A 25,344-nucleotide genomic window follows, 5' to 3' on the forward strand; every position below is an offset into this window, starting at 1 on the left:
CATGTCTCTTAGATTTAGAGAGTGATGTAGTTTCAGTGCAATGTTTTTAATTGAAAATGAGGTCAATAATAAATCCCAAGTCTACTCAAAGTAGGGACCAAAGTGGGCTAAGCGTAATATTTTGTTTAGTTTTTGTTTTTTTTTATAAATAATAATGATAAAAGGTCAAGAAATATAAGTAAGCAAATAAATAAAATAATAAAAATAAAAAATCATCGAACTTCTAATTTAGGATATGATATTAATTAAATGAACAATTATCAATAATAAATGATTTGCATATAAGCTCATAATGTTTTTGGATAGCAAATGACTTGCATTAAATGAATTTGAAGAAACACATAGCTAATGTATTTATTTTCTTGGAAAGCACGCGGTAAATGTGATTTTTTATATTTTCTTTAACATAACAAACCCCTTATTCAAATATCTAGAGCAAATGTATATTTTATAATTCTTAATCTTCTTAAAGAATTAGATGATAACTCTATTTTTTATATTCTTTTTAATTCTTGAAATTCCTATTTTACATTAAAAATGATATTATAAAGTGAAGATTTGAGTAATTGTGATATAAAATGTTTTGATGTAAATGATAGTTAATTAAATTATCTACATTCATTAAAATGATTAAATTTATCAAAAATTCAATATATAAATCAATTAACTACATGATTATGTTCTATCAATTGTTTTTTTAAAATATTACATGAACCAAACTCATTTTTATAATTTTTTTTAATCAATAATTTATCCTATGGGCAACGAAAATTCTTGCACTTCTGATAGGCAAAAAGGGTAATTGGCAACGAAAATCTGCTTTGCACAAAATGCAAGAAGACATGTCTTTCATGTTTTAACATATCATTCATTAATACTAAGATATGCCGTCCTTCACAGTGCATAAGACTTGTGTTGTCCTTTAAATTTCGGATAATTTAGTTTTCTTCTTACATTTAATATTTTAAGCATTTTAATATCGTTATTTCAAGGTTACCTATAATGAAATATTTAGTTTAAAAAAATTCTTGATTTTTTTTTTAAAAGACAAATGTAAAAGGGTAGCTAGCCACACTTTATAGAACGTGCAAGACATGTCTTTCATATTATATTTATAAACCTATTACTGTAATTCAAAATATATAAAATCTCTGTATAATTTAGTTTTTTTTCTTTCTTTTACACTAGCTATTTTATATACTTTCATGTTGTTATTTTAATTATAACTAATCAAAATTTTATGTTATGAAAAAAAAAAAAAAGATCCATCATGATTGTATTTTAGAGATATTTTCAAATAATTATTTTAAAAAACATATTATGTCACTATGCTAGGCATTGCTGTTCACTCTAAATCAAAACTATATTATATACATTGTAATTATTTTCTTTTTAGTAAATATACATTCGTATTTTAGAAACCAATGGATTTTTCTTTAACTATATTAAACATAAATGAATTAATTATTATTGGCTATTTTTTCAGTCAAATCGTTTATTTTTTTGTTATATGCTTTTTTATTTATTATTTTTAAACCACAATATCAAGACATTAAAACATCTGATAGTAGGGTAAGCATTAAACATCTTTTGGTTTGAGTTTGCTATGTAATTTCATTTAACACCATATAGTTTGATTTCATTTATAAAAATTATTGTAGGGGCATCTTAACGAGCTAATTAGTATTGATTGATTAAGATAGAAAAACTAAGTTGCTATTTAGTTTTATGGTAACTAGAAATACTAACTAGTCTTTAGAGATTTTGAGTAAAAGAATAGTTATATAATAGAAAAGAAAAAAAATCATCTTAAAATATCCTATCTAAGATAAGGTATTTTATTTTTGTCTTTTACAATAAAAATACTTAACGTGCTTACATGTTAAAAGTTTATCTAAATTAGTATATGTGTATTTATTATTGAAGGTAAAACACTAACAAGATCTAAAATAATGATTTGGGATTCAGGCTCGGCAGTAAAACATAATCTTTACTTTTGCATTATGAGTGTTGAATGTAAAGGGATAAAAATGGTTAATTGGGCTTTGGCCATTCAACTTGATCATGTTTATAATGGGCTTAAAACTCACCACTCTCACTCAATGGATTTATGTGAGATTTTATTGATCTAACTCAAATTCTCTTATTATATCAAGGATAAATATCCCAACACCCAAAAATAGATTCGCACAAATCAACATGAACATATAAATTTAAATAACAAGTTAATTATCATTTTTTTGTATTTTTTTAAAAATAAGAAGTCGAGCATTAATCATTTTTATCATTCTTTTGTTAACATCCAAAAACAACTTTTAATGACAATTTATTTATTTTAGGTTGATTGAAGGAGAATAAAAATAGTTAATACATAAAAAAAAATGGTGAGAAATATGATATTTTGAAAACACTTTAAATATAATAAGCCAAGTCATATATTATGCTATTTTATTACCCATTTGTCAACATTTTAGAACAAAGCTATGTGATGATTAATTTATATGCCTTGACTTTATGTATAATACAAGCCCTTAATATGCAACATTACACAATCTAATCATATATAAAAAGTCAATGCACATAAATTTTACATAAAAATAAACATAAATTACACCCAAACCAAACAATTACACATAAGATAAATCTATTATGACCCATCCTCCCTACCCATTGCAACAAGTATGATTCCAGCCTCATCACATCTTGAAAAATAATTCTAAGTGGCTTCATACCCTCGGGGTTGCCACTAAACAATGCGGACCCAACACTTTAAATATTCATATAATTCATAAAAAAATTAATAATAAATTGAAAGTTAGTTAAAATAAAAAATAATTTATTCAAGGTAAAAAAAAAACCACTAATAGCAAAAATTTAGTCGTCGTTTAGGAAAAACTTTCATCAACAATTAATATACCGATGACATCCTCGATGAAAATAAGTCATCAGCAAGTTGCTCATTTGAGATCTACATTCCGTCAATGTTTCTGTCAACACCGTCCTTTTCTGATGAAATGCTGATGGAATATTCATGTTAAAAAATCAGATTTTATCGCCCGTCATTCATTAGGAAGTCCATCAACAACCTTAATTTTCAATGGATTATTTCATTGCTGATTTTGTTGAAAATACATCTTTACTTTTGACATTCTATTTCATCGTCGATTCTATTAGAAATGCATTTTTATTTATGACAAACTATTCCATCATTGATTTCATTAGAAATGTATCCATTAGAGATTCCACAGAAAATTCTTAAACCTTGTATCACTTTTTAACAAAATGGGAGCAACCATTATTGATGGAATCATCAATAGAAATGCACCTTAATTTTTGATAGAATATTCCATTGCTATTTTGTTAGAAATGCCGAAACTTTAAGTAACTTTTCTATGAAATATGAGTAACATTGCCAACAGAAATATGATTTCTTCAGTATTTCACATTGTTTTATGTTGTTTAGTTGTTATAATCTCAAATGTATTTTCTTAACCCTAAACTCATAACAACAACAACAACAATAAAAAAAAAAATATGAAGTATTATAAACTAAATTCCATACACAATAATCATATTAAAATGAATTTTATACACAATTTGTTTTTAAACAATAGGTTGAAATTTCTAAAAAAGTGGAGGGAGAGGAAAATATCCTAAACCAAAAGATCAAGAAAGGGGAAGGAGAATGCAAAGCCAAACATACACGTACTTGCTCTCATTTTTTATTACTTTCTTGTTCGATTTATACTCTTATTTATTCTCTTAGTTTCATCCTCATTTATGTTTTTATATTAGGTAACTCAATAATAATTTATTTTAGAATCCTATCTTTGACCATCTTCTTAATGGTTAGTGATATATAGCCTAGACTGAAATATTGTATGTCTAATGTTGTAACACTACAACCCACTCTTATATCTTGGGTTAATGCCATAGGCATACCATAAACATGATTCCAATCAGGTCTATCAGTTGCTCCAGTCTTTAACTATAATTGAGGATTGTAAGGAGGATGAGTAGAAGTGTCTTTTTCAAGTTTTCCAACCTTGTTGACATTATATGTATCCTGCAAAATAAAATAAAGAAGACATTATACATCGGTGATGTATAACAGGTAAAAATCCAAAATTCACATTAATGATGAAAATAAATTTTAGTAAGGCAATTATAATTATCCAAAAAAACTTATAACAATGCTTTTGCTCTACGATAAAATTTTTCATTCTTTTCTTCCTATCCTCGTTCCTTATATGAGTTTTATCATATATCTTTATTGGATTATGTTTACGTCCAAGCTGTGTTTTGTATAAAAATAAATAATTTGTAAAAAAATCTCACAAATAAAGACTAAATTAAAAATTAAAGAAAAGTAATTAAATATGTAAAGATAAGCTATTACAAAGAGAAGCGCTTCTTCTATTGATTGCTTATCAAACCATGAGTTCTTTATTTTTGTTTTGAAACCCGAATCATGAGAGCCTTCTTAAACCATCTTATGCCACAAATTCTTGATAGCTAGACCAATTATCCTCCATGACATGTCTAAGTCTAAAATTTTGAGTTAGGGTTTCCTGTACTGAGATTAATTAGAGCTTTTTTCAATCAACTTGTGAAAGGCAAAACAACTTATATAATAAAATCTTATAAAGTAAATTAATTAAACACATTATTTTTATGAAATGAAATTAATTAAAAATGAATGTGGTGTGAGCTACATAAAGTATTTAAAAAAAATATAAATATATTTTATTTAAATATGAATTTAGCAATTAGATGCTTCATGTGTTTTCTTATCGTGAAAAAAAAAAAAAAAAAGACATCGCTATTGATCGGTGATGGAGTCATTTGCTGCTTATAAAACGGAGCAGCACAAAGCTTCTCGTTATTTCCCAAAGCAGCTATATTTGTAGCGTTTTTTTTTTTTTTTTTTACGTAGAAAAAAGGCTATATTTGCTGCAACCTAATAAAGAACATAGATAACAGGAGAAAACTGGATGTCCTCAGAATAATGGCAAAAGTTAGCTCCAGATTGTGTGTTCTTCCCGGGCTTCTAGGTGGCCGAGCATCATTGACCTTTCAAAGTAGACTCGTTTCCTTACACCGACCTCTGTTCTTTTTCTTTTTCTTTTTTTAGATTTTATCGAACAGACATAGACATGCACCCCACATTCTCTCCTAGGAAAGACATAAAACTTAACTAACAACCACTCAACAGCCTCCTCTCCTCTTCAACTGATCAAAAGCCTGTAACCACCTTTGTCTTCTTTCCTAGATCCCTTCAAAATAAAACCAACACCGCTATTCCGGAAAAGAAGAGAGATCGAAAACCCTTCTCTCTTTCGATAAGCATTTTGCAGCATTGCTTGCCGATGATCATGTTTTCATTCTCTCACTGCTGATCATTGAAGGTAATACTTGATTCATTATGGTTAGAGCATTGAGTCGTGAACAAAGCATTCTGAAAACCAAGTATCCCAATCCCACAAAGATGCTCGATCAGCTCCCGGGGCGACAGGTTCAGAGTTTGACCCTTGAAAATAATGCAGACGACGGAGATGATGTTGATCAATCAAGGAGTTACATTGTTCCTAGACTTGTAGGAGAACGCCTTGGCGACTGCCAATATATTGGAAGTCCACTTAATCGTGTACGGGGTCCGGTGAAGGCCTCTCGTACAGATGGTCATGGTTGCGCAGCTCCTGAGACACCAACTCGTCAAGAAAAGCAATTCTTATCAGGTACATACATCACGTATAGTTCTCTTCTTTCTGTCTTCATCGCTCAATAATATTATGATTGTTTTGAAAAAGATTGTGCCATTTTTTTTCAGATTAATCAGATGCTATCACTACACAAATTGAACAGTTTATGAGAAAGAAAATCTGTTTTTGTGAAAAGATTCCAAGATCATGGTGTTGTTTCTTTGTTACGTATAATTTAGTTTGCACTTTGTACAGACATGGAACTGATGAAGGAAAGGTTTGCAAAGCTGCTTCTGGGTGAAGATATGTCAGGAGGTGGAAAGGGTGTCTCTTCAGCTTTGGCTTTGTCAAATGCAGTTACAAACCTTGCTGGTGATTTTTTCTTTTAATTGTTTCTTTTATCTGCCAATAAAAAGACCATCACTAACATTTCTAACCATATTTGTATCATTATTTCTACTCATCTCCTCGATTCTTATTCTTACACGATGCAGCATCTGTTTTTGGAGAACAAAAGAAACTAGAGCCAATGAATCCAGAGAGAAAGGCAAGATGGAGAAAGGAGATCGATTGGCTTTTATCTGTAACAGATCACATTGTTGAATTTGTTCCTTCACAACAATCCAAGGATGGAATCAATATGGAGGTGAGAATTCTGAGCATGTTTAAGCTTTTCTATGTATGCTCTGTTTCTCATCACTCATAATTGCATATGATTTTTTTTTAATCTGAACCACGTATGCCTATACGCCAGACATTAATAGTATTTTGTTCTGATTTGATAGATCATGACGACACGGCAAAGAAGTGATCTGTTAATGAACATTCCTGCTCTGCGCAAACTGGACACCATCCTCATTGTAAGTCATTTGGTTTTCTTGCCTTTTCTTATCGGAGAGGATCTTGTATGAACTTGCAATGTTTTCTGATCATATTCGCAATATGCAGGATCTCCTCGATCAATTTGGAAGCCAAAATGAATTCTGGTATGTTTCCAAAGACGAAGATGGTTTAGAGCAAGGAACTCCACCAAGAAATGATGACAAATGGTGGATCCCCACGGTCAAGGTTCCACAAAATGGGTTAGCGGATGTAACTCGGAGATGGATGCAATTTCAGAAGGATTCTGTCAACCAAGTACTTAAAGCAGCTATGGCTATAAATGCCCAAGTACTATCCGAAATGGAAATTCCTGAAAACTACATCGAATCCCTTCCAAAGGTGTGAGAATAAAATACCCTCAATCGCTCTACTAAAATTTTGATACAATTTGCTTAATTTCTCCCTTGTGTTTGTTGGTAGAATGGAAGAGCGAGCCTCGGGGACTCGATCTACAAGAGCATAACAGTAGAGTACTTTGATCCTGAGCAATTCCTTTCAACCATGGACATGTCAACCGAGCACAAAGTCTTAGACCTCAAGAACAGGATCGAGGCTTCGATCGTGATTTGGCAGAGAAAGATGAACCAGAAGGATGGAAAGTCAACCTGGGGTTCAGCCGTGAGCTTGGAGAAGCGAGAACTCTTTGAAGAGAGGGCAGTAACAATCTTACTCATTCTCAAACAGCGGTTTCCAGGAATTTCACAATCCTCACTAGATATAAGCAAGATCCAATATAACAAGGCAAGGATATATGGCATTATGTCTGAAATCTGTTTTCTGATTATATTTCTTCAAGAGTTCAGAAACTGACATTGTTTTAGTACTTCTCTTCAGGATGTAGGACAGGCTATTCTAGAAAGCTATTCAAGGATAATAGAAAGCTTGGCTTACGCAATCTTGTCTAAGATCGAGGATGTCCTGTACGCTGATTCCCTTGCACAGAGTCCACAGTTGGAGTCCAATCAGAAGCCAGAGGAAGAGCTGGACAGTTTGACATCTGCAGAGACGCCAACATCAAAGACACTCTCGGATTTCATGGGATGGAAGGTAGATCAGGGAGAGGCCAACATGAATAAAACTACCTCAGCAGACAACATGGAGAACTGCTTCAGAGGAGAACAGGACAAGATCAAGGACAAAACAGATACAACAACCCCCAGGAGGTTTTCGTACTTAGAAAAGCTTGAGAACCTGAGTGGATTGAGAAGCCCCACCGCTCGACAGTTTCTCTAAGTTCATAAAAGGGAGAGAAGAAGAGCAGGAAAGCGAGAAAGAGAGGAAGAAAACAGTAGAGAGGTTTAGTTAGAGAGCCTGATTTGTGAAATGTAGATAAACAGGCCCAAGTAGGAGTACAGTGTTTGGTTAGTCCTCCCTTCAAAACGCAGGAAGAAGAGGAAGTCTAAGCATGAAAACAACGAGTGCGATGCATTTGAGGTTTCTTATGCACTTGTTAACCCAGCTTCGTCTTATACTCTGTTCAATCTATTCTGGTTTCTTTTCCGCTCTCGGTCTGGCATATGCTCTCCAGATTGCTTGAAGCTACGCGTTGACTCCTTTTATATTTTCATTTTAGACTCACTATGAAATGCGATGCAAGAAAATAGGGAGGGATCGACCAAGAAAGTTAAAGGTTAATCAATTAAGATAGCTAGAGGACGTGATCAACTAGGAAAAAATAACCGACCACGTATTTTCTTGCTTTTGTTTGCTGTCTTTACATGTTTGTCATTTTTTCTACGTAGTTTCTTGGATTAGTTTACATTGCATTCTTTTTTCTCTCTAATACTTTCCATTTGATTTGCGAGACTTCTATCTTTATTTGGTTTCGGTCACTGAACTCATATTCATATTAACCTTCCTTAAAAAAAAGTTAAATTAAAGTAAGTTTAAAATAATAATAATTTGTATCAAGACAGCAACTTTTTTATTAATAAATTTATTATCACCAAGATTAATTATTTTATTAATAGATAAAATAACAAATTAAAAAAAAATCAAAGAATTAAATCTATAAATAATTTCAAAAGAGTCAAATGATTAAAACTATAAACAAAGGTAAAGTAAAAAAAAAAAAAGATTTTAATTTAAAAAACTCAAACCCTAACTTTCAAGCAATGAAAGTTGGCTGGAAAGTTAACCAAAAGACAAATATATCATCTAATATATAAAAAATAATTGGGAGTGGATGCCCCGTTTAAAAAAAAAAAACAAAATAAAAAAATAGGCAGATAAACTTGGCCGGACAATGTGTACCTAAATGATCTTTTTCCTAGGGTTAGGCGCTACTATACTATTTTTTTTTTTAATTTATTAAAATAATTATCTAATCATTTGATTCTTTTAAAAAATATATATAATTTTTTTTATAATAATATTATTAATTGCTTTAGGAATAATATTTATTAGTCTAATATGCAAAAAATTTAAAATTAAATTTACTCATTAATATTAAATGAAAATAAAATATCTACTTTATTATTATTATCTTATTCAATTGTTTTCAAATTTATTGTCATATAAGAGTGTAAAAAAAATTAATTCATGATTTTAATTTATTTTTGAATTAAGACTTAATTTCACAATCATAATAAAAGCTTTACTTAAAAAACAATCCTTAAATAAAAACAAATAAGTTTTTGGTTTAAATAAAAAAAAAAAAAAAATACATCCCTGCATTTCCTTCTAAAGTCATTGTTTTATTAATGTAACAATTAAATAAAAAATAAATTCAAAAAAATTGCCCGTTTCAGCTGGTGGTAAATATCACTAGGGTAATGTATCTTGAGACCAACATCCATATTTCTTTAGAAGATGAGAGATTTAACGAATCCTTCAAAGCTTTTCTTCCATCTTTATTTTGATAGGATGTAGATAATATTAGTCATTGTAATATCAATTGCTTTTTTAAAATTAATTTTTTTAGAAACATAATTAAAATAATAATTTTTTATTTTTTAAAATTTATTTTTGATAGTAACTTAAAAAAAATATTTTAAAATACAAAAATAAAAATTTTCAAAAGCATAATATGACTGCAAAAAGAAAGACTAGCGCAACCAATCCTTCAAAAGCACAGCGATAGTCAGGTAAGGTGAACATAACAACGGGGAAAAAAGAAGAAACCATAACTGTCTCAAAAGGAAAATGGCATCTTCTCAAGTCTTTATGAAAACATCGCATCCGCTCAAACGAAGTTGGGAAAAAGATCCCCAGAAGCGGAGCCTCCAATCCAGAGAGTTCTTATTATATAGACCAAAAATCTGTTGATTTTAGCCAACACGTGTAACAGCAGCATGTATGGCATCTGTCAGATGAGGGACTGTCCTGGAACTAAGACCTGCCATGCTTATCCTCCTGCAGAAAGAACAATAACCAAAATAATACCTTTAGCCCTAACAACAGTCATTTTAAAATTAAAAAAAAAAAAAAAAAAAAAAACAAAATTATTCCGTCTATCTCCATGTATATGGAACAGATAACAATATACAAATATGAGTTGGATCTTAATATTTGTCCAAGGAAAAAAGAGTTTAAACTTGACAAGTCAACACGGGAATCATTGTTCTTCAAGAACAATCAAATAGAAAAACGACGCTACATGCTACAAAACATGTAGATTTATGATGGAGAATTGTGAGGTTTACAAGAGCTGAAGTTTGTTGATAAAATACCAGAACAGAGCAAAGACATTATTCATAAATATAGGGAGGTGTGGCATTTTCTTCTTTTCAACTACGTTGATGCAAGGCAACAAAAAATTGATTAAGAGTTGATAGCAGAGGAAAAAAGATTATTTATCTTGGGCAAACGTGTTAAACAACAATTACATTGTATTTTGAAATAGAATCCAAACAAATGATGGACAAGGAAACAATGTCAAAAGCAAGTGATATGCATGCAAAATAAAATCAGCAGAAGTGAAACTGAAGAATATTACAACAGCAACCAAAAACTTCAGTGCATGGAGGATTTTACGTTTCTTTTCTTTCCTCTTTTTTTGAGGAGGCTCAAAAATGCTCCCTAGCTAATGACTTAGCATCAATTTCGCCCCCAAAAAAGTTTTTATATCTTTGTTGTCCCCAAATAATTTTGTTTTCACAACTGGGGCCTTCAATGAATTTCTAAACAGAAAAAAAATAAGATCCCTTCATTACAGCATCGTTTCGTACAAAACAGGTACAATTTGAAGGAATCCATGATCAGATATGAATAGAAAGACTTGATAACTTCTGAAATTTCAGAAGACAAAACAAAACTAAAAAAATTGAGAGCCTGTTTGGTGGTTTTTTTGAGGTTTGGATTTTTTTATTTAGCCAAAAAAGTAGAAAGCAAAGCATCTATAAATGGTAATAACAGATAGATTTTATTACCCATCAGATGTCATGTATATGTGATACTCTTTGGTCATGAAGGCAACTTGTTCAGTGTTCAAGCCAGTGAAGGTAAACATTCCAATTTGCTTGATAATGTGACTCCAGTCACCAGGAGTGCCTGCCAGAAAGGAAAAGAGTATCAGTTTAAATGTATAAACCATCGCATAAAGTATGCTTACTAGTGCATAGTCTGAAAAAAGAAAAACTTGCTTGAAAGGTAAATTAATGATTATCCATTATAGACACATGAAAGCTGTAAACTGTTTGGTCATCATATGTTTGCAAGGAGTTTCCACAGGGACACTCTAATATCATTTTCTCTGAGTTCATCTAGTAAAAGGTGTTCAGATTGGCACTTTGGAAATTGAGGCCTTTGTGACTTTGTGCATACAAGGGGAAAGATTCTGGAAATCCACATATTGGTTCTGAATATTTTATCAGTAATGAAGAGTCGCATGGTGGCTGACACCAAGGAATTTAGTAGATGATTCAAGAGATGAGTTTGAATGGCACAATTGACACAAGTTTACGGGCCCAACCATTCAAACCATAGGCTAATGTAAGAACCAAACAGGAAAATAAAATGAATAAAATGACATGAATAAGCAAACCTCTAGCAGATAAAGCATCAAATAGTTGTTGGCGCATGCTTATAATCCGGTCAGCCATTGCTTTCAGCTCAACAGTCCATTCATTGTACATATCCCTACATGAAAAAAAACAGACAGTCAAGCGAAGTTTTACTAATAGCTCAGGCAGAGTCCAACAAATCAAAATAATCATTTTTTCGTGTGCTTTTGAATGCAGCAGATATTATAATTTACATGCTGTGACTCCATACCACTATAAATATTTCCAGTTGTGGGATTGATATCTGTAAATCCAGAATCTTTATGGGCATAATTTAATACCTCATTTGAATAGAGAAATTCTTTCACTGTGCCATTCTTCTGGATGGAATTTAAATAAATTCAAAATATGTCTCTATCAGACATCAACTTCTAAGATTAAGCTGGCTTGGTCATGGGGCTTAAAGCAACTCACTAAGTTTAAGAGAGTTCATACCTGTCTTTGAGAATAGTGGCCACAATTGATGCACCATGAATAGGTGGATTAGAATACATGGGTCGTATCACAAGCTTCAACTGGCTCTCAACCCTACTTGCAACATCTGCTGTCTTGCAAACCTGAGAAAATGAAACTGCAAGTAACTATTTGTGAACATGTATCTTACCAAAAATTACTATGCGTAGACCTCTGTTCGCACAAAATAAGAACAAATAAAGCTAGTTGTCACCAAATAAAATGTAAATTCCTCTGAAAATACTTTCAGAACAATGGCAATATCACAACCTCCTAGGATTTCTAAATTATTTTTCATGTCCTGTCTGGTTAAAGATGTCATCATCACCTTCCCCAAGAGTGAATCAGGAAACACATATGGCTACTTTAGTTTGAAAAAATAAGAGTAATTATTATCTGGTCCCTTTGTTTCTAGTTAAATAGTTAGTTAATGCCTTGAGGTAATTTAAAATTTTCAAAAAGAATTAACAACCAACTCTGGTTTAGGGACTAACTTATGATTTTCAAAACCAGAAGAACTAGCTTACAAAATCATCAAAAATAATTTAGTCTGAAAAAAACAGAGAGAATAGTGCTCTACCTTTTGAACATTTGATCGATCTATATATATATATATATATATGACCTTGCTTATCAAAAAGAGGGGGGGGGGTGAGAGAGAAAGACCTTGCTTCTCAATAAAATAAAATAAAACAAGAAGGCATCTTCTACAAAACCAACCAGAGAAGCCAATGGTATTATGGGAATCTAGAAGTTGTCGCGTTATAAGAAACCTCATTTATTTAAGTTGCAAGCTTCAGTGATCAAGTATTTACTAATTCATAATTGTTAAGCATATAACAAAACTTTCAGAAGCTGAGTGTCTTACTATGCTGAGAGCACCAACACGTTCCCCATAGAGGCCCATGTTTTTTGCATAACTCTGAGCTGCAAGACATTCACCGCCATCTGCAACGAACATGCGAACAGACCCTGCATCTGCATCTAGGCTACCACTAGCAAAACCCTGGAGTGTCAAATTACAAGATTTTTGGTCACCTGTGCTACAATCAACTAGCACTAACAAAACTTGATTAAGATCAATCTTTTTTCGTTCTTCTAAGCCAAACTTCTTTTTGCTGAAGATATCCACTATGTCCTTAGTACCTGGTAAGCACTGTCAAAGAATGGTAGCAGCCCTTTTGATCTCATCAACTGTCTGATCTGCTCCCATTGTTCAATGGTTGGGTCAACACCAGTGGGGTTATGAGCACATGCATGAAGAAGCACTATAGATCCTGATGGTGCAGCTCCAAGATCCTCTAGCAAGCCTACATGCCATAAACATAACGTAAGGCTGATTCTTTGAGTTGCACAGCATCACAATCAATCAGAACCATGATTTGATTAAAACTCAGTGCACAAACAATGATACAAGAAAAAGGTGCGACGGCCTAATATGAAATTTATGAATTAGGATTTTAGAGGCAAATAAAACCACAACAGAAGTATAATCAGCGATAACATAAAACTGTAAGCATTGTGACTGTCTATCTAATGGAGTAACAACAATTTATTAGGCTGATACAGTGTGATAACATAGATTAGAGGGTTCAAACCTTGGAAATCCAGCCCACGTGTTGCTGGATCATAGTAGCGGTAAGCCTTCACAGACAGCCCTGCAAGACCGAAGATTTTGGTGTGATTTCCCCACGTGGGATTCGGGATGTAAATCACGAGCTGCCAAACAAGATTAGATGAACAGATCACACATTGACTGGCAACATTTGATGTTACGAAATACCAGGTAAAGCATAATGAAAGAAACATAGCAGAGAGAGTCCTTACTTGGTGGTAATGCCTAGCAAGAAACTCAGCCCCAACCCTCAGAGAACCAGTACCAGACAAGCACTGGACAGTAGTCACTCTGTTCTCTTGTATGGCTGGACTGTTGCACATCAAGCAATAGAATCACAATAAGCCAATCAGCAGAAGAAAAGGTGGGAAATGTTATTGAATTATGCAGAAAGCAAATAGCATCTAAATATTTACCTATCAGCACCAAAAATGAGCTTGGCACTCAATTTGTTAAAATCGGCAAGTCCAACAATAGGAAGATATTCTTTGACCCGAGAGCTGGAAGAGTATATATATATATATATATATATATATATATATAGTAATGAATATCCAATAATTGAATGAGAATGAGAGTGAAAATGATTGAGAGGGCTTACCTGTCATTCACTAACATCTGCTCTGCTCTTCTCACCACATTCAAAACCAGAGGCTTCCCTTCCTAATACATATACATCAAAGCCAACAAATTGCACATCATTATTGCTTCAGATTAGTATTAAGAATAAAAATGGTTAACAAGGAAGGAAAGTACCTCGGTTCGGTAAGCACCAACACCCAGATTCAACTTATGTGGGCTGCTATCCTTGTTATATGCAACTGTCACCTGTTTTTACAGCAAATTAAAATCAATTAATATTATTCTTCATTCAATCCACCCATGCAAATAAATTTGCATCCGAGAAACTGACTTCTCGTGTAAGACTTAAAATTGAAAAAAAAAGAGAGCGGGGTGATCGGGATCAAACACAAAGTAAATAAGTGACCAGAAAAGAGATAGGATTTGTAGAGAGAAAGAAGTTAATACGTACTCCAAGAATGGGATCTTCAGGAGCTCGAACAATGTTAGCAAACACAGAAGAAGAGTCCATCACTTCCTTCCCTTTGATTGATCAGAAACAATCACTGTGTAATGAACCTTGAGGACGACTGTTCTTTGAGACTGGAGAGAGAGGAATGAACTTTTTCCTTTTTCTTTATTAATTTGTTGTGTATATGTTTTATAATTAAATAGTTTTATAATACCGTGGGCGGCTCTTCTTCAGGGCTCAGCCCTCCTGCCAAGGGTCAAATGCCTCCCGGGAGGAGTGGGCGCCCATTGTAACGCTTTACCTTTTGAGCACATTGTTTGTCTCCATGTTTTCACTTTCGTTATGTTATCAAAAATAGCCGTACTATTTTAAAAAATAAAATGGAATAACTAGGAATAAATTTTATGTTGTTCGGTTCTTCCTAGATTTTTTTTGGTCAAATTATAGACGAGATGTTGCAGTTTTATTTTGTCTTTCATAAATAATGTTTTTTTTTTGTTTTTTTAAGTTATTTTTTTTTTAATTTTTTTTCAACATATGATTTATTGAAGATTAGTTTTCATAATTTATTGTGATTTGTTTTCTTTGTGGTTATTGTTGTACTAGAATTAAGACAACAATAACATATAAGAAAGTGAATTAGGTATTTTCACTAATAATAACAATTATTCCAATTAACTAAATTAAATACAATTAACCAATAATATAATTAAAGTGGTTAAAGTAAATAGTATGGGAATAGAACTTGTAAACTCGACTTTTAACATGGTTCGGCAAACCTATATCCACATCTTAAGAACTAAATCGGTATTGAGTATTGTATTTTTTACTAATACAAATCAAAGATTACAATGTTCTTTTGATGAATTTTCACCATGCTCTTTTTCACAACTTGAAGAAATACTCTCTTCAAGATTTTTCATCTATCACCAATGATCAAGAGTTTTTCACTTAAAACTCTTGAAGGATTATAATTTGTTTAAAATGTAACAAAACTCACTCAAAGAGTAGGTAATATAATTGAAACTTATGTCTATATAGTTCACTCAATAGCACATAGAATGTATAAAAGTGTTTAAGTGTAGTGAATATAAGATTTTATACTCTTGTACAAGAATATGAGGTTTTAATGTATAAATATAATTATGTTTTAGGATTGATGATTTGTGATTTATATTCAATTTCAATATTTAATTCTACAATTAGACAAGTTATATATATATATATATATATATATATATATATATATATATATATATATATATATATATATATATATATATATATCAAAAACTAGTTGTTTCATAGTCATTATTGTTTTCTTTGATAGATGAAACAGTTGTCTAGTTTAGAATGATTTAGGATTGATGATTTGTGATATATTTTTAATGGATGGAACAATATAACAACCTAGCCTAACTTGTCATATATTATCCGTTTTTGGACCTTATCGCCCTCTCAGTTTTGTTCCTGATAACACGAGTCCACTTCTAAGCCTGACGTCCTAAAACACGTATGACAAGTCAACAACCAGCACTACTAATAAGGCCAGCAACCAACTCCTCACCCACCAATGTGGGATATTACATATGGCCTCTTTACATATTTTGGGTTCTTGATTCCCTATACTCAACAAGTCTAAGTTGAATTTTTAATACTTTTAATTTTTATGTATAAGGTTATATGAGTCAATGTTTATCTATCACAAACTTGATTTTTGGCTTTTTGGGTTTGTTATCTACTTCATTATGGGTTTCTAGATCTTTATATCCATGAAGTTCGCATTAGAAAAATATTGAACAAGGAAATATAGATTCTAGTGTAATTATGTTTACCGTTTAATTTTACATTGTCAAATATAACTCTTAATTTGACCATTGGATGGAGCTGACAATTTATTAGAAGCTTTTATACATATTAATCTATATTGGTTTATAATTTTAGGTCAATCAGATTTCAGAAAAGTCTTGCAATACAGGTCAATATATGCAATACAATACAAATTTTGTTATTTATTACCTTTTGATTTATGAATTTTCTATTTGAAGAGGATTTTTTTCCTCATAATACAAGGATATTCAATAATTTATTTTTAAGAGTTTCATAATTCTACAACGATCTTTAATGAAAACAACATAGTTTCCAAGTGTAGAAAGGATTCCTTACTGTTTCAAAATCATCCTTTTCTTACAAGAATTTTTTATTTATCTTAACTACATAAGAAAATAAGGGATAAAGTATTTAATAACTTATTACTTTTGAGCTAAATTATTTTTTTATTTTAATCTAAATTATTTTAAGATTTTATTTGTTACTTTATTTTATTATTTGGATAATTATATTTAGTTTATGACTTGTGTTTTAGTATATGCTTGTTTTGGCCTAAAATCAAGTCCTTAAGACTATTTTAGGCTTGTGTTAGTTGATTATTATCTTGAATCTATTGGTTTGCAATCCAAAAAGGCTCTATTAGGGTTATTTAAGAAGATTATATATTGTTTTCTTTGCTACAACATTTAGGAGCTTTGATGTTTTGAATAAACTTGTGTTTTACATGAAGCAACATTTTTCTATTTACTCGGACAAATAATGAATTTTATTTATTAAGGTATAACTAGCTTTGTGGCATCTTCATATACTTTAGGTTCTTGATTCTTTATAATTAACAAATCCAAGTTTAATTTCAATACCTTTAGTTTTTAGATACAATGATGTCTTCAGGTTAAGGTTTTTATCCAAACCTATATTTTTTTTTTTTGTTATTTATCTACTTTGTTGTAGGTTTTAAGACTGCTATCCTAAGGGTTTGCATCACTATTATTTGTTGAAATTGCATATAATTGAGGCGTGCGACCTTTTTAAATTGTTTCACTTTAATCTTTTAAATCCTTTGGATTTGATTTATTTACCTATTGATAAAAGAGTTAGCCTTGATGGTAATAAAAAATTATAAGTAATGAAGGCTCTTTATAAGAGTGTACGATATCAAATAAAAAAAAATCAAAGCTAATAAAAGCAGAAATATGGTCATTTTTTAACCAAATGATTGATTTTGGGTGTATATATATAAGGAGAGGTTTTCTGAATGTAGGAGATATAAATTGATGCTGAGAAAAGATGGTTTGTTTCAAATTCTTGAAAGAATTAATAATAATGCTTATAAAGTGGATCTACCAGGTGAATATGATGTTAGTGCTACATTTAATATTTTTAATCTCTCTTTGTTTAATGTAGATAATGATTGAAGGTTGAATCATTTTAAAAAGAGAGGATGATGCAATCCAAACTAAAAGCATCCATTAGAAGTTCCAGTTGGACCAATTACAAGGTCAAAGGCAAAAAAACTCAAACATACATTCAATAGGTTTATTCAAAGTATTTAGGCCAGGGTGAATTTCAAAAAGATTATATCTTCATCAAGTGATGATCAGATCTTAGTAAATTTAATCTATGTATAAAAGAGGTCTAATCCATGTACTTCATTGTCTTATTTTTTCTAATACATAATTTTAATCTAACAAACATAATTTTTATTTTTTTTTACCATTTGATTAAGTTGACATCATACCCTAAGATTTCAAAAGTCTTGTTTTATACACGGTTAAAATTTTCATAGTGATTGAACCTTGGAAAGTCCTTGTGACAAGGTCTAAAAGCTACTGTAAGAGTTTTGTATTAGTTTCATAGTTGATTTTAGAATATTAATTACACTTGTTTAATATGTTTTTACCCATTATAAATAGGGTTATTTAGCTTATATTTAGGTTTAAAAAAAAACTCTAATTTCAAAATAATCTATTGTGTGATTGTGAGAAAATTCTTTTAATTTGATTTTTCATTGAACTATTTTGACTTTTCAAAGAACAAACCAAGGTTTGTGGCGTCTTCTATATTTCTCATTCATATTTTTTTATAGGTGTTGAATGAGGGTTTAGTTTTTATAGTGGAGTCTCAGTATATGTAATTTTTGTATCAAACTCAATTACAATCATGAATTTAATTTTATTACAAAATGGTTGATTTGGTTGTGGGATTCTAAATTTTTATATTCACAGAATTCACATCATATCCTATTATAATTCTTATGTTTTGAATAAAACATTAATTAAACCACATAGTTGAATTCAATTATATTGTTTTCAATTAATATGGAAATGAATTAAATTAGCAATCTTAACTATTTTGCCTTTAATTTTGAAATCATTTTTGTTATAAAAATCTTTTTTTTTTGTTATAAGGCTCTTATCTTTATTTAAAACATAAAATATAAACAGTTTAAAGAAGATATAACTAGATATATCTAATATTAATTGTTTATAAAATATTTATTGGATAAAATTCAAAAATATATTTGCTAACAAATCAAAATCTTTTCAATTGGTTGATAGACTTTACCTATTGTTGCTCCACCTAAAAAAATAAAAACTAATAGTTGCTATAATTTTAAAAACTACTTTTGAATCTCTACTTATTTTTAATTTATACTTATTTACACATCAATCAACCATCATCCACGCATATTACTAAATAAACATGTCATCCACTTATAATTGGCTTAGTAAAACCAACAAAGAAAAGGAATAAAGGGCAAACAAATATATAAATTAATAACATATTTTACGAGGAACAAGAATATCTTGATGATGATTGTTGCCAAGTAAAGAAAAAAATTAACTTGCAAGTTATAGCACATAAAAAAAATACAAACCATCAAGACATTGGAATTTTTTTACCACTATGGAGGCATATTCTATGGCCTTTATAACACGAAAGGCACTTGAAAACCACCACTACGACATAACTTTTTCCGGTCACTGCATTATGGTGTTCGTTTTGCCCGGCGAATGAGTGAGAAGATGTCTCTACTATGTGCTGATGATTTTCTAAGTATGGTCCTCCGTCCATGCCTTGAGGAACATTGCTGCACCAGGCCATGAACTGGCTTAGTAATACTAATTCAATATCAAGTGACGGATACAATAATTAAAATATATCGAAAGCTCGTAATCCTCACCTGAAAGTGAAAGGTGGGATTTGAAATCCTTGAGAGTATTGAAAGGCCATCACGAACAGGCACTACTACACAAGTCAATATATACTATGTTTTAAAATATGTATTAATCTAACTCGTTGACTAGCTAGATATGTCATGACCCAATATGTTACCTGAACTAGGGTAGTCTCCTTTCCCGGTGGAAATTCCCGACCACAGATTCTTGGCCGGGGCTGATTTCTGAGAGCAGGTGTGAAGGAAAAGAGGCAACTGCTCTGCCCCAAATTCATGCTTGGCCAACAGTACTTTTGTGGGAGCTTGAGAATTCGAATCTCTGCATATATAAAATAGAATACATCATGACATCAAACCTCTTGTTTTCTAAGTTTTCTCCATTGATTCTTGCAGTGACGTATACGCTTAGCTCGATCAATGCACGTCTTGGTTTTTTAATTGTTATGAAGGCATGTAAGTAGGTTATAGCTAGGAGACAAATGGCAGCTAGCGTGTACCTTGCATCTTCGTTTGATTTCTCAACGCTTGTAATTTCTGGTCAAGAGAAACAAACCATGTAATATGAAGATTTACAGAAAATCAGCAGCAAAATTGACTTTTATTTGAATCTAGCTAGCAAAACAAATTAAAAAAAGAGTAAATATTTACGTGTTGACAAATAGCGGTGGTGATGTTTCGGTAAATATGCGTTCCACCTTACTCTTGTGAGAGCAACCCTGTGAGCATATTTTTCACATGAAAGTAGCCTCTAACACAACACACACACACACACACACACACACACAAAAAAAAAAAAAAAGGGTTAATTGATTAATATCAGAGGCTATAAATTAATTAAAGACGTTGTTCAGATGGTGACTATGTTAACACTGACTTGTTTTAGGCAATTAATTCTAAGCTCAGCCTCCGAAAACGCACAATTGTTAGAAATGCTGCTGTTAAGATTAGCAGAGACGCATCCAAGATGATCAACAACTGCAACAGCTGCCCTACAGAGGTACTCTTTTGTGCTTTCCAGAACCCTGCAAAACCATGGATATAAACAGATAATCATCTCTTTTCACCATGAGCAGGTATTGGTTTTCTCAGACAGAACTTGAGAAGTGAGAGTGCTTCAAAAAAATAGTGCAAACTAACTAGAATGGTACTGCGCGGAGGTTGAGAGCTCACATTCTTTTCTGGTTGGTGTTCAAGAAAGTTGTTTCACAGTGACTGGCTGCGTTATGGAGCTGAGAACGCAGGTCTCGAAGTTCCTATAAATGAATCATGAAACCCATCATCTATATATGATTTCCCTGGAAATTAAAGAATCATGAAAGAAAAACATAAACAAGGGCAAAAACAATTAAGGAGTATATATATATACTTGAAGAGATCTGTCAAAGCGGATAATGTCTTGTGATTCATGACTTTCAGGATTTTGAGAGGCGTATGATTTGGAGTTCTGCATTATTTTTGATGAAGTTCCTTTAAAATTACAGTGGAAGATAGAAGAGAAAGAAGGAAAATATATGTGTAGAAGAATTTCCAAAGATAATGCAACCTAGCTAATCAATCTCTTTGCCTCTGGTTTATGTTTAGATACAAACAAGTACTAGCTAGAGAGTGTGCCTCATGGAAGCTAAAAAACAAAAAGGTTAGTGTTACAGAGAACTCGTGATTCTTCCACTATCACGATGGAGGTGGCGGAGCAGGAGCGAACAAAGCAGAGTCCAAAAACATTAATGAAAGATTCTTCAAAGCCACATGAGCTCTGTAAGTACAAAAGAATGACAAGAAAATATCGCCCGCCCGTGATTTTATGTTCCTTTCTTTCCTCTCACTTTTCAAAAAAGTGCAGTACCCTAACTGACACCATGATTCCATGATTGAGGGTTGGTTGAAAAATGCGACGATAAATATTTTTAAAAAATATTTTTTTATTTTTAAAAATTATTTTTATATAAAAATATGATTAAAAAGCATAAAAAAATTAACTTTTTAAAATTTCTAGGAAATGTAATTTCAAATGCATTCCAAACTAGATTGTAATTACAAAATTATTTCATAGTCATTAAGTCTTTTAACTAGGTATATGTTACAAGATTGTCTTTTTATCATAACATAAAAATTATATGAAGTTTAAATCAGTTATTTTGTTTTTTTTCACTGTAAAATTATCAATATAGCCCTATAATAAAATATTATAATGCCAATTATTAAGTAGCCTTTTGGTTTTTTCAATCTTTTCAAAATAGTGTGATTACTTTGAATTTCTTAAAGATAAAATCAACATAACTCTCTCACAGAGGTTTTCTTTTTTAAAAAAATTACATTGGTTTTATTGTAAATTTAAAGGTTATTCGGTGGCATTATTATAATTGACATATATTAAATATTCTTAAAAAGTTGTTGGCGTGTGTGTAGCATGCAAAAATGTGTGGATTGTCATCTCGCAGTTCAGATGGCACATTTTGATTACTATTTTTTTAGTTTTGAATAATCAATAAAATTAGAAATACTTGTTAATTTCACCACTTATTATTTTTTAATCTATAAATAATTTATCAAATTACAAATATTTTTCAATTTCTTCCCTGTGTGATTTTTTAGTTGTATAAATTTTATCCTCATTCTTTTGGTTGCTATATTTTTTGCTTTTGCAAGATTTTTTATTAATATTTTTTCACGATTTCATTCTTCAAAATTAAATTAGTTGGGAATTAAGCTTCTCAATTGAATTCAGGTCCATAATTATCATGGATTGAGAATTTTAGAAATTAAAACAAATTTAGAGGGTTTGCTTGAATTTGCTTGATTTTTTTTTAAACTGATATTTTCTTATTTTTTTCAATCTTTTTTTTATAGTTTTGCTTTGTTATTTCTTATAGTTTTCTTTTTATGGGGTTAGCCTTGAATTCAAGACTAAAATAATCAATTTCAAATGTTAATGTAGGTTGTTTTTTTTTTTCTTTTCTTTTTTTTAAACTGATATATTTCAATTGTATCATTCATTTTTTTTCTACTTTCTTTGTATGAAATTATCTCGATTTTACACCCATGATCGTAAAGTTTGCGAGTTCACCTAATTTAAAATGTCTTTTTTTTATTTAAATTATTTTTTTATAGTTTCACCTTCAACTCTGGGTTGTTTGATAATCCATATAAACTTAGGTCTAGATTTTTTTATCATTTTTTTAGTTTATTTATTTTTCTTGTATTTTTTTAATATTATTTAAATTATCAATTGAATGGATGATTTAGGTCTCAATTTTTTAACCTAACATTCTTTTTATAAATGGGAAAAAATAAAATTGCCCAACATGTGATGGAGTGAGGGCATCAAATCTAGTCATTAATTGCATTAAATAAGTGTCGTACTTGATATTGTGGCTGGATGTTGGCTAGGAAAGTTGGCCAGATGGCAAGGAGAGATGAGAGAGGGGTATGGGTTGTTATAAAAAAGAGAGAGAAAAGGGTTAGGTTTTTTTCCTTTGTGGGAGGTGACGAGGAGAAGATGATGGATAGTTTCTCTTCTCTTTTTGTTCTTTTATGCCTTCTCTCTCTCTCTCAGTTTTTTTTTTTTTTTTCTAAATTTTTAGCACACTTTCTCTTCTCTCTTTCACTTCCATAATTTTTTTACTCTTTAATGGTGACTAAGGTTTTATGGTAAAATGGAAAATAGAAGATATGAGACTAGGTTTTTGGTGGATTGGTTTGTGATGTGGATGGTTAAGTTTTCTCTTTTTTTTATTCTTTATCTTTTTTAATAGTGGCTAGGGTTTTCTCCTCCTTATTGGTTTTTACACCCCTCTTCTCGTGCACTATTCACTCTTCTATTTATATTCTAATTTTTTTTGGTCAATTTCTCTTTAATTGCTTTCCCTGCAAATGCTCTCTCTCTCTCTCTTTTATATTCTAATTTTTTTAAAAAAAGAATGTTAATGTCAATTCAATAAAAAAAACAATAGTTATAAAATGGATGCGATAATAGCCAACATACATCGAAAGCATATTTTTTGAATTTTTCTAGTTTTTTCTAGTTTTTTTTTTTAAGATGCTGGAAAATATAAAATGGGGGTAAATGTGTTGGAACCATATGTTTTTTTTTTAAATTAATTTTTTAGAAAAACATCAACAAGAGAAAAATATTGTTGAAACTACAAAAAGAGTGTTTGAGTGGCTAGATTCATTGAAAATATATTTATTAATTTTTTTATTTTTTGCTGCAAATATTTTGACAAGAAATCAATAATTGGGCTATGATAATATATGTATATCTATCAACTGAAAAATGACACCTGTATTATCCACTTTATTTGCGTGGATATGGAATTTAGGATGCTGTTATGTTTTCCTTATGTCATCGTAGGATTACGGTTAACATTCATAGGAACTAGAATATTCTTGTTTGTTGTGACTGAATTTTCAGTAATTGCATGCAAATAGTTTGTCTATTAAATACTAAACATTTATTTATTTTTCCATTATTATTCATTTATTTCTCGCAATCAAAACGTCAGTTACTTAATAAAATACCCTAATTAAAACTTCGATCAGTATAATAATAATAATAAGATCGCCATATCTTTAGGTTTTATTTTTCTTGTGTTTTTACCTAAACGGCGTCCTTTCATAGCGTGACCATACTGAAAAACCAGCGACTGGAACCATTACCACCAAATCTGTCTTAGCCACTCGCCTCTATATCAAAACCAGCAAGCAACCACAAACCCTAACAGTGCTAGGGGCTCGTGGTGCACGTTCCACCATTGTTCCACAGCTCCTTTAGCTTTGATTCCAGTAGCTCCTAGACATGTTAAGCATTTTGAAAGGTCGATTAATAAACTTAGAATATTTTTTGGACTAATTGTTAAAATTGTGAAATTTTGGAGCCAAATGCTTATCATTTGTATAATATTTGGACTTTTTGGACACTATTAATTTGGTTTTATATGTATTTATTTTTTTATAAAATGATGTGGTTATTTGTGTTGAATTGTGTATGGCCAATTCTCTTCAAAATAAATTATATTTGTATATTTTAGCTTATTAAAAAATCACAAAAATAATCTTTTTTATTTTTATATGTATTTTTTGGATTTTATAACTAATTTATTAAAGCATAAATTTAATAGATTAACTTAAAAAAACTTATAATTGATCTGAGTTAAATTTAAGTTTGATGAAAAAAGATGTTAACTTAGAGAAAATTTTCGTTAACTAGATAGTGAGACACCTAATTTATCTAACCAAACTCTGATAAAACTTAGCAGGTTAACATTAATTTTTATTATTATTTTTTCAAGAATAAAACAATATTGTTTTATTAAAAATTATTGAACTACGGTGATCCTGAACCTATGAATCATACCTTTTTCCAGATTATTTCGGATCAAACCTAACAAATTTGGCACAGAGCAGAATCCCACCGGTGAAAGTGATGTCAAAATTATAAATGTCGCATTCAGCTTCCACTTGAGTCCAATCCATTGAATGAGGAAGATCCGTGACTCCGAATAGTACTTAATTATTCTTCATATACATCCTTAAAATTCCCTCATGCAACCTCAACAGTGAAGCATGGCTGCTGACCTTAAACAAATTAGCAAAACTTTGTTGTCCTTCCACTGTTTGCTCACTTGCGTTACCTCTGCCGGGAAAAGGAC

General features: G+C 30.9%; 3 protein-coding genes across 4 annotated transcripts; 1 reads left to right on the forward strand and 2 right to left on the reverse strand.

Moving 5' to 3' along the window:
• The first annotated feature begins 5,215 nt into the window (after positions 1–5,215).
• Positions 5,216–8,474, forward strand: LOC118051681 (rho guanine nucleotide exchange factor 8). The gene is made up of 7 exons (XM_035062410.2): positions 5,216–5,738; positions 5,958–6,074; positions 6,197–6,348; positions 6,488–6,562; positions 6,651–6,923; positions 7,005–7,325; positions 7,419–8,474. Exons 1-7 carry the CDS (start codon positions 5,426–5,428, stop codon positions 7,815–7,817), a joined length of 1,650 nt encoding a protein of 549 aa, XP_034918301.1. The 5' UTR covers positions 5,216–5,425; the 3' UTR covers positions 7,818–8,474.
• A 1,239-nt stretch (positions 8,475–9,713) lies between these two features.
• On the reverse strand, positions 9,714–14,877 carry LOC118051656 (aspartate aminotransferase, cytoplasmic). The gene is made up of 12 exons (XM_035062375.2): positions 14,689–14,877; positions 14,412–14,483; positions 14,257–14,318; positions 14,072–14,155; positions 13,868–13,967; positions 13,639–13,759; positions 13,187–13,350; positions 12,909–13,046; positions 12,023–12,144; positions 11,569–11,663; positions 10,955–11,075; positions 9,714–9,938 (listed from the first exon to the last, which is right to left on the reverse strand). Exons 1-12 carry the CDS (start codon positions 14,746–14,748, stop codon positions 9,854–9,856), a joined length of 1,224 nt encoding a protein of 407 aa, XP_034918266.1. The 5' UTR covers positions 14,749–14,877; the 3' UTR covers positions 9,714–9,853.
• Positions 14,878–19,269: 4,392 nt separating this feature from the next.
• Positions 19,270–21,429, reverse strand: LOC118051655 (probable protein ABIL5). 2 transcript variants are annotated; one of them, XM_035062374.2, is made up of 8 exons: positions 21,063–21,429; positions 20,867–20,949; positions 20,571–20,718; positions 20,345–20,444; positions 20,194–20,230; positions 19,855–20,015; positions 19,703–19,764; positions 19,270–19,609 (listed from the first exon to the last, which is right to left on the reverse strand). In XM_035062374.2, the coding sequence occupies exons 1-8, from the start codon at positions 21,144–21,146 to the stop codon at positions 19,508–19,510; spliced, it is 777 nt and encodes a 258-aa protein (XP_034918265.1). In that variant the 5' UTR covers positions 21,147–21,429; the 3' UTR covers positions 19,270–19,507. The 2 variants fall into 2 exon arrangements, with proteins under 2 accessions (XP_034918265.1, XP_034918264.1); XM_035062373.2 differs by having other exon boundaries at positions 19,703–19,767; positions 21,063–21,420.
• Between the last annotated feature and the right edge of the window lie 3,915 nt (positions 21,430–25,344).

This window comes from Populus alba, chromosome 18 (genome assembly GCF_005239225.2).
Source record: "Populus alba chromosome 18, ASM523922v2, whole genome shotgun sequence".
NCBI classification, from domain to species: Eukaryota; Viridiplantae; Streptophyta; class Magnoliopsida; order Malpighiales; family Salicaceae; genus Populus; species Populus alba.

Coding starts and splice junctions, on each gene's coding strand:
- LOC118051655 (XM_035062373.2), bottom strand. CDS start 21,146: ATGCAGAACTCCAAATCATACGCCTCTCAAAATCCTGAAAGTCATGAA. Junction 20,950..21,062: donor GCTTTGACAGATCTCTTCAA/GTATATATATAT, acceptor ATTCATTTATAG/GAACTTCGAGACCTGCGTTC. Junction 19,610..19,702: donor ATCCCACCTTTCACTTTCAG/GTGAGGATTACG, acceptor GGCCTGGTGCAG/CAATGTTCCTCAAGGCATGG.
- LOC118051656 (XM_035062375.2), bottom strand. CDS start 14,748: ATGGACTCTTCTTCTGTGTTTGCTAACATTGTTCGAGCTCCTGAAGAT. Junction 13,760..13,867: donor TTGCTAGGCATTACCACCAA/GTAAGGACTCTC, acceptor CTTGTTTGGCAG/CTCGTGATTTACATCCCGAA. Junction 12,145..12,908: donor GTGTTGGTGCTCTCAGCATA/GTAAGACACTCA, acceptor TCATTTTCTCAG/GTTTGCAAGACAGCAGATGT.
- LOC118051681 (XM_035062410.2), top strand. CDS start 5,426: ATGGTTAGAGCATTGAGTCGTGAACAAAGCATTCTGAAAACCAAGTAT. Junction 5,739..5,957: donor AGAAAAGCAATTCTTATCAG/GTACATACATCA, acceptor CACTTTGTACAG/ACATGGAACTGATGAAGGAA. Junction 7,326..7,418: donor GCAAGATCCAATATAACAAG/GCAAGGATATAT, acceptor ACTTCTCTTCAG/GATGTAGGACAGGCTATTCT.